The sequence below is a fragment of the Apodemus sylvaticus genome, chromosome 8 (assembly GCF_947179515.1).
Source record: "Apodemus sylvaticus chromosome 8, mApoSyl1.1, whole genome shotgun sequence".
NCBI lineage: Eukaryota > Metazoa > Chordata > Mammalia > Rodentia > Muridae > Apodemus > Apodemus sylvaticus.
In genome coordinates, this window is record NC_067479.1 from 57077267 (window position 1) to 57086504 (window position 9238).

The 9238-nt window shown below is 50.9% G+C and overlaps 1 protein-coding gene across 2 annotated transcripts in view; it reads left to right on the forward strand.

Annotated features, from left to right (window-relative positions):
* Nucleotides 1-9238, forward strand: part of Bmp1 (bone morphogenetic protein 1) — a 44577-nt gene extending 35339 nt beyond the window's left edge. For both annotated transcript variants that reach the window (XM_052191005.1, XM_052191006.1), the window contains 4 exons: nucleotides 4592-4719; nucleotides 5094-5307; nucleotides 6752-7002; nucleotides 8559-9238. In XM_052191005.1, coding sequence (XP_052046965.1) covers nucleotides 4592-4719; nucleotides 5094-5307; nucleotides 6752-7002; nucleotides 8559-8693 — 728 coding nt within the window. In that variant the 3' untranslated portion in view covers nucleotides 8694-9238. The remainder of the gene's footprint in view (nucleotides 1-4591; nucleotides 4720-5093; nucleotides 5308-6751; nucleotides 7003-8558) is intronic.

Below are 9238 nucleotides of genomic sequence, written 5' to 3' on the forward strand. Positions count from 1 at the left end.
GAGTTCATCCCTAGAAACCTGCATAAAGGTGAAAGCAGAGAACCAACTCCACAGAAGTTACCCTCTGGCTTTCATGTGGTGATCATGATGTTATTATTATTTTAAAGATTTGTTTTATTTTTAATGGGGGGAGCATGCATTTGCACATGAATGCAGTTACTAGTGGGAACCAGAAGAGGGCACTGGATTCTCCTAAAGCTGGAAACTTGATGTGGGTGCTGGGAGCTGAACTTTGACCCTCTGGAAGTCAATAAGCCATCTCTTCAGCCCCAAATTTTACAAAGTTAAGAAATAACTTGGGGCTGTGTTCGTAGGGTATATCTGAACCGTGAATGGATTTAGCTGAGACTCGAGTGCCACCCTTACAGCTCATTCCCTCCCCTCCCCTACTGCAAACACTCCTGGTCCCAAGCATTTTGCATAAGAGATGTTCAGATTATTTAAAAACATCTTCCCTCCCAACACACAAAGCACTCAGTGCCTCTTTGGACATGATACTGTTCCAACTCCTTAATTCTGTGCCCTGGACCAGTCTGCTTGAACAATTGCAATCCCAACAGCCTGACACCCTGTCTTCACCACTGAATGGGTGATTTGGGGTGAATCATTTAACCCCTCGGAGCTTGTTTCTTCATTCATTGCATGATAAACAAACAAAACCCTGCTTTTCCAAGTCTTGAGCTGTTAATATTCTACTTACTGAGATAGTCCCTAATCAATGACTCTTAACTAGCATTAAGTCAACAGCCCAAGTATAGATAGAGAAGCTTCTGAGGAGAATTACAAGAACTGAAGCACCCAAAGGTGCCGATTGGAGAAGCTGAGGGCTTCCACCAAGCACTCAGGGTGCTGGGGACGGAACTTCTGACTCACAGAGCACTGCTGCCCTCAGCTAGCTGGACCCAAGCCTCTGCTGTTCTAAGCCACATTCTCCTCCTACGCTTTAGATAGAAAGGGATGGCGGCTTTCTCCTCAGCTCACCTTCTGGCACATTAGAAACACTCACGATTCCTTCCTTAGAGGTAGGCTAATGCAGATCAGGCCTCGTGCCTGGGTCCCATGGAAGAGCTAATTCTGCTAAAGGATATTTTTGGGGAATGTGCACAGAGATGGTACCCAGCCTGAGAGGCACTGTGGGTGCACATGGGAGGCAGAGCAGGAAAGCCCATGTGGAGGTAGGGTGGGCAGAGAGGCCACCAGAAGCTGCAGGTGAGTGATGGGGACAGTCCTCACAGAAGAGCAGGCTCTACACGCTCGGGCATGCATGTGTGCATGCACACACACACACACACACACACACAGAGAGAGAGAGAGACAGACAGAGAAAGAGAAAGAGACAGACTAAAAGAGACAGAGAGAGAAGAGAGAGTTAGATGAACCTTGACTCGTCTCCGTGTGTAGCCTGCGTTTCCCTTGACAGCCCCACCACACATTGATTGATTGTTTTCTGTATCCAGCCTTGTATCAAAACTATCTGAAGAAAACAACTTAAAGAAGGACTCAGGAAGGGTCTGGTCCATTGTCCATTGGCTCCATCACTGTGGACTTCAGGCAAGGCCAAAATCACGGCATGGAGTTCATGATGGAGCAGGGAGCAGAGCTGCTCACTTACGATGACCCAGAAGGGTATGGGGGGGCAGAGAGGCAGAAAGGGGCAGCAGTGGCCAGGAACACGGTGTGTGCCCTTCAAGGACACATCCTGAGAAGGATGCTCTTCCTCCAGGCTCCACCTCCAAGAGTCCCCAACCCCTCTTTCCCTCCCAACAGTCTGTTAAGTTATAAACACAACAGTGGATCAATCCATTGATAAGATCGGGTCCCTCATGATCCAGTGATGGTACAAAAGCCATATTGCTGCCCTGGGGACAAAACCTTTATCTCTTGAGTGTATAGGAGACACTTTAGATCCAAATCATACACTGGTCTCTGAGGGATGCTCATGAATACTGATGATTGGCTTTTGCTTTGTCTTGGGATGGGGTCTCACACCATAGTCTAGGCTGGCTTTTACCTGACCTTGCAGCAGTGAGCGGCAGTGTGTTTGGGAGGTCATGCTTTGTATGGAATCCAAGTTGCTATAGATGGAGGAGGCATTGGTGATGAGCATGCAGTGGTGGCCAGATATTTGGGAGACTAGCTAGGAAAAAAAAGCAAGAGACATGGGAGAGTGACTTCAGGAGCTCATGGGCTCCAGGACTGGGAGAAGGTGGTCCTCTTTGCGTAAGTGTTCTCTGGCTGGGCAACAGTGAACACGGGCTTCCAAAAGGACAGTCCATTTCCATAGAGGGGCATTACATTTTCTCAGAGGCCCCAGGACAGGAGGGAAGGAGAGTCAAGGAGAGCTCCCATCCGAGGGCCTTGTTTCTTCATGCCTCAGGAGAGACACTGATCTGCTGCTGGGGGAGGAAGTACTGAAGATAGTAGATTGATCAGACTGGAGGTTTGGGACAGTTGCTGATAGATGGACTTGGAGAGGAACAGATGTAATGAGGATCTAACAATCTGGGGACCCTGGAGAGGCAGGAAACCACAAATGGACTTTATTTGTTTATTTTGTCTATGTGTGTGTGTGGGGGGGGGTTGCACGTGGATGCCACGGGTTGACATTAGGAGTCTCCCTCAATCACTCTCCACCATATTTTTTGAGATAGGGTCTTTCACTGAGCCTGGGGCCCAATGATTTGGCTAGACTCGATGGTCAGCAAGCTCCAGGGATCCTCCTGTCCCTGCCACACTGGTGCTGAGATTTTAGGTGTGTGGTATCACGCCTGGGTTTTATGTGGGCGCTGGGGATTGAACTCTGGTATTCATATTTGTATGGCGAGCACTTGTTTGTTTGTTTGTTTGTTTTTGACTTTTTGAGACAGGGTTTCTCTGTGTGGCTCTGGCTGTCACTCTGTAAACTGGGCTTGGCCTTGAACTCAGAAACCCACTGCCTCTGCCTCTGCCTCTACCTCTGCCTCTGCCTCTGCCTCCCAAGTGCTGGAATTAAAGGTGTGCACCACCACTGCTGGCCGGCAAGCACTTTATTGGCTGAGCCATCATCCCTCTAGAATCCTCCTGTTTATTTGTACATCCGCTTTGTATTGAAGACTGAACTTAGGCCTTTACCCATCCCAGGCAAGTGTGCTACCACTGAGCTCCATTCCCAGATCTCTTTTTTGTTTTTTATTTTGAGGGAAAAGTCTTGCTGAACTGCCATATCTGGCTTTTAACTTACTCTGTAACTAGCTGAATTTGGGATCCTTCTGCTTCGACCTCCCTTGTAGGGTACAGCATTTGCTACCAGCCCAGCTGAATGGGCTTTTTAGTATGTCAGCGATCTGGTGATCAGTCATGTAATCCAGCTGTAGAGGGCAGCCAACTGGTCTATACTATGGCGAAAGACAGACTTCTAGGTGATGGGTCCACGACCCGAATTCAAGCAGTTAGTCCCATGATGGATCCATCGGTATTAATGTTGCTCAGATTTTTTTCTTGTCATTATTCTTCAAACAGTGCAGTATATTGCTGAATGTGGTGATACACACATGTTACTTCAGTGCTCAGGAGCCAAAAAGATTATGAGTACAAGCCTTGTGTGAGCTGTGTAGAAAGACCCTATCTAAACAAACAAACAATAAAAAACCCATTTACACTATGTTAAATATGATATAAGGAGCCCTAAGATTTAAAGTGCACAGAGTGGACCGAGAATGTACTTCAAAGTTTTTGCCCAGCATGTACAATGTCCTGGGTTTGATTTTCAGAACCATATAAACAGGTCATGATGGGTACCTACCAATAATCCCAGCACTTAGGAGATGGAGGCAGGGGCATTAGAAGTTCAAGAACATAATGAGCTATGTGAGACTGATGGGGTTGGGGAAGGGAGGGAAGGAAGAAGAGAGGGGGAGTGAGAGAGAGAGAGAGAGAGAGAACAATTATGGGAAGGTATGTGTGGGGATCTCTGCAAATATTACACCATTTTATAATAGAGACTTGAGCATTGTGGATTTTGTTAGTTATGAGAGATTCTAGATCAAATCCCTAGTGGATACTTAGGCACCTCTAAGCATGCTGGGAAAAAAACACAAGAGGGTGATACATGCTGGGAAAACCCAGAATGAGGAGATGAGAAAATCAGAAGTCAGAGAGGCCGTGATAGGTGGTAGCACTTGTCTGTTACTGTCACCTGTGATGGAAGTGAGGGTGGGTTTTGGGGATGATTAAGTCAGGTGCCAAAGTCACTGGTGACTATGGAGGCCGCTGGAGCCCAAAAGATGGCAGAGCCTCGCAACGCACAAAGGTTCCCAGGTTGCTGAGTGGAGAAAGAGTGACAACTGCACAGAAGTGGTATGGCCAGGTGGTCACCAAAGGGTAGTGGACCTCTTAAGGGCCTCAACCCAGGCTTCATTAGAAACCAAGTCATTGAATTCCTAGAATGGGCAACTGACTGAAGAAGAAATGGTGTGCACCTTCAGTCCTTTCTGTGAATGGAGGACAAGAGCAGAGCAACAGTGTGAGCAGGAGGGGCGGGTACTCATTCATCACAGGAGGCACCGGGGTGGGAGGACTCTGGTCATCCCCTTCCGTCACTCATATCCTACAGCTGGCTGTGAGCACAAGGTGACATCCACCAGTGGCACCATCACCAGCCCCAACTGGCCTGACAAGTACCCCAGCAAGAAGGAGTGTACGTGGGCTATCTCCAGCACCCCTGGGCATCGGGTAAAGCTGGTAAGATATACCACTTGGCACCCTGTATGGACACCTCGATCCCCCCTGCTATGCAGTCATTTGCTTCTGCCAGTCTAGACCTGTGTGAGTCCAAGGCTGTACGGGGGCCCGGCTAAGCCTTGAGATATGCCCATCTATATGGAAACAAACCTTCTTGTACAGGAACCCTCTTTCTTCTGAATATATTATGGGGGTGTCTCTGACACTGCCCATTCCTGAGTCCTCCCTCTGACATTCCTGAGTCCTCCCTCACCATCATCCCACACCATGAATCCAACCATGGTTGTGTATGAACTGGAGGCCAGAGGTGCAGAGATCTGAGGACTGCTACCCTCACTGTGCCTCTAATCGGACTCCTTTCTTTTATCTTCCAGACTTTCGTGGAGATGGATATCGAGTCTCAGCCTGAATGCGCTTATGACCACCTGGAGGTGTTTGATGGGCGAGATGCCAAGGCGCCGGTCCTTGGCCGGTTCTGTGGCAGTAAGAAGCCCGAGCCAGTCCTGGCTACAGGCAACCGCATGTTCTTGCGCTTCTACTCAGACAACTCGGTACAGAGGAAAGGTTTCCAGGCATCCCACTCCACAGGTGAGGCCAGCCTTGGGCTAGATGACACCCCTCCACTGATGCTCGCTGTCTCGGTACTCTGCTGACAACCCTGGCCTTGAGGTTACAAAGGGCCTTTGGGGGTCCATAGAGCAGATCCCTATAATCCCAAGGGCCAAGATTGTGATCTGAGGACCAGATCATCGAGGGAACACTAAGAAGTCATAGGGATAACGAAGGTCATTAAACAGAGTACTGTGACGGCAATCAGAGGAGGCATCGTTAAGAAACCTAGGAATGAGGAGAGCATCATTCTAAGTACAGGTCAGAAAATGAGCCTAGAAGGAGAAGATCCCTGCCCACAAGGAGTTGCTCTGCGTTGGTTTATTTGAGCAGGTGGCAGTCAATGAGCCCTTACCCTGCCTGCCCCAGAAACTCCTAGTCCAGCAGAGAGATAAGCCAGGCATTCAGGATTACAGTATAAAGCAGCTCATGACAAGGGTAAAAAGAAACAGGAAAAAATTGACTTGAGGGAGCTGGTAGAGTCATTCCACGTTGTCTGTGTGTGTGTGTGTGTGTGTGCGCGCACGCAAAGTTCCAGCAGGGCTCAGGGTACACACAGGTGGACAGTAAGTCACCTGGTCTGACTAGAGCAGGGAGGGTGTGAGATGGCAGTGGGGATGCAGAGCGAAGCTGGAGACCAGTCCCGGGAGGCCAGGAGGCAGGCCAAGGATATGAGTGTGGAATTTCATTGTTTACTGGCGGGTCCTGGGCATCCCAGAACTGATAGGCCCACAGACCCGCACCCTTCCCTTTGCCTCCTTCGAGGCTCCCTTCCCAGCTCTTCCACAGAAACAGACCCTAGGGTGTGAGAGGAAGACCAGGGACACGCAGAGGAGAGTGGTTGTGGTTCATGCTTAGATCATTGCCTTGCCCAGCACGAGCTCACGAGGCTGCAACTCCATCTGACTTGCAAACCTCAGTGTTTGAGCCACCCTGGAGGAATGGAGTTTATTTGCTTTTTGTTGTTTGGTTGATGTGTGCTTGTTTGTTTGTTTAAAATTGAGCTAACCCTTAAAAACCGGTTCACATGCAAAACCCAAATGCATAGCTTTTCTCTGTAAGTTTAAAAGGCCATGTTCTTCCATGACAGACCTCAGCTAGAACAAGGAGCAGTTCCTTCTCAAGTAAAGTTAACCTTTCCCCAACACCACTGCTCTGCACCACCTTTTACTTAGGGTCTCACCCTAGAGTGTCCCCTGGCCTCCTCCTTGGGTTTCGATTCTTAGGTGGCATAGCAGGACATTTGCTTGGGGCTAAGCCAGATCCCACCTAGCACTGGCCACGTGGCCTCTGTAGTGGGAATTTGTCTCTGTGGTTCAGGGTGGTACTGCACCGGATAGTAAATGTGGTGGTCAGCCTTGTGATCAATCATCACACTGATCTGTCATCAGTGGTGATCAATCTTGTCATCCACCCCCTGCAGAGTGTGGGGGCCAAGTGCGGGCAGATGTGAAGACCAAAGACCTTTATTCCCATGCCCAGTTCGGCGATAACAACTACCCTGGAGGGGTGGACTGCGAGTGGGTCATCGTGGCTGAGGAAGGCTATGGCGTGGAGTTGGTGTTCCAGACCTTCGAGGTGGAGGAGGAGACTGACTGTGGCTATGACTACATAGAGCTCTTCGATGGCTATGACAGCACAGCTCCCAGACTGGGGCGCTATTGTGGCTCTGGGGTGAGCACCCTTCTCACTCCATACTGCCTTTGAAGCCTCACCCTAACCCCCAGCACCGATGCAGCTAGCATCCCTGGAGACCTAGGGTACTAGGCTGAGTAAAAGGCTGGCCAGTCCTCTGAGAAGCTAATATGGGAAACCTGGGAGCACTCACAGAAACCATCACACCCTGGGCTATCCTTACCCAGGAAACCAGGGTCCGTTCTGGGTAGTGTAAAGGTTTCCACGACCCCTGGCCTGGGCCCCACCCAGACCTAAGCTCCCATGGGACCAGTTTGCTCTGGCTTGCAGAACTGTGTGCATCTGGAAATGGAGGTGATAGGCTTCTCTCTTGACCACTCAACTCTTGATCCCATCACCACCACTTCCCAGGGCTGAACTGGTGGGGGATGGGGGACAGAGGTTAGGGCCAGAACCAGAAGCAGAGGCTCAGAGCCAGTCTCTCCCTAGACTGGTTGTACCACACCATTGTCTCTTTCCCCTGGTGAGAACCCACCATGTCCTAATGCCTTTGCTGCTGCTGTCCAAGCAGACCCCTAGGGGTTGCTTCTGAGTCTACAGAGAGAGGATCTGCTGAAGCTGTGGGCACAATCACTTTGGCAGGTTTATAAGAAAGGCCAGGCCCAGCCCATGGATATATTTATTTTTCTCCCAGTAACCCAGTAACAGAACAGATTAGAGTCCCTCTCTCCCTCCCTCCCTCCCTCCCTCCCTCCCTCCCTCCCTCCCTCCCTCCCTCCCTTCCTCTCTCCCTCCCTTCCTCTCTCTCTCTCTCTCTCTCTCTCTTTCTCTCCCTCCCTCCCTCTCCCTCTCCCTCCTTCCCTTCTTCCTTCCCTCTCTCTCCATCCCTCCTCCCTCCCTTCCTCCCCTTCCCTTCTTCCTCCTGTCATCCTTCACCATTTCCCTCACGGGTATCCATGCTCACACGGACACTCTGATGCAGTCCCTGGCTCCTGCCTTGCTCTCCTCTCATTTGCTGTCCCAGGAAAGGCTAACCTTCCCTGGAACAGTCTCAGCCGCCAGACCCAGCACTGGCTGGACCTCCCCTTAGAGGCTGAGCTGAGCATAAGCAGCAGGAACTGGGCCAAGGAGGAGCAGGCTGTGGGGGGAGAGGCTCTGTGGAGCTGTCAGCCTGCCTATGTCTCTGGCATCTCTGGCTGTCAAATTAGAGGCATCAGATCCTCTAGAACTAGAGTTATAGGTGGTCGTGAGCCACCCATTGTGAGAACTGAACTCAGGGTCTCTGAAGATTAGGAAGGGCTCTTAACTGCTGAGCCATCCTTCCAGCCCTCCATCCATCCATCCATCCATCCATCTTTCTTTCTCCCATTCTAACACACACACACACACACACACACACACACACACACCAAGTAGTCTCATTCTCACTGAGAGCCCAGACTGCTCTCCTTCTGGCCCCATTTCTTCAGTGCTAGGATTGCAGGCAAGCACCGCCTGCTTCATGGGGAATCTTGAGACAGCAAGGACCCCAGGGGGAGAAGGCAGCAAGCACAGTCCCTTCCCAACTCCTCATTGCCCACCCTTCTCCCTGGCAGCCTCCTGAGGAAGTGTACTCCGCTGGAGATTCTGTCCTGGTGAAGTTCCACTCTGATGACACCATCTCCAAGAAAGGCTTCCACCTGCGGTACACAAGCACCAAGTTCCAGGACACACTCCACAGCAGGAAGTGACCTCTGTCCCTGCTTGGTAGCGGGAACTGGAGTCCTGCTTCCCTCGATCACCCAGACTGGACAGCGGGGGTGACAGGCAGATGGTGACACATTGTCCCTCACCCCCAGACACCAGGACCTACAGAGCCAGTGGGCCGGGTGTCATCAGGAGGTAGGGGAATTGGACTCCCTGTCAGCCAGTCCCCACAGCCTCCCGTCAGTGGGGCCAGGGAACTGGAGCTCGCGCCAAGACACTTGAAGTGACCATTGCTCCTTGGGACCCTTGGGGTAAGACAGTCTCTGGGCAGGACCCTGTGGTCCTCCCTACCGTCTCTACACACTGTATTGTGTATAGCCGGTGTCCCTAATCTTCATTGTAACGTACATTTCCTGCCCCTTCTCCAGCCTCAGTTTGGGTCTTATTTTGACCCACCACTTCCGTGCTTCCTGGGTCCCCTCGGAGCCGTGGTGGGGAGTCGGAGAGGAGGGAGTGGATGAATAAGACAGGGCTTCTCGTCAGCCACGCCAGGGCACCCCAGCCAATAAACAGAAAGTGTTACAGCCAA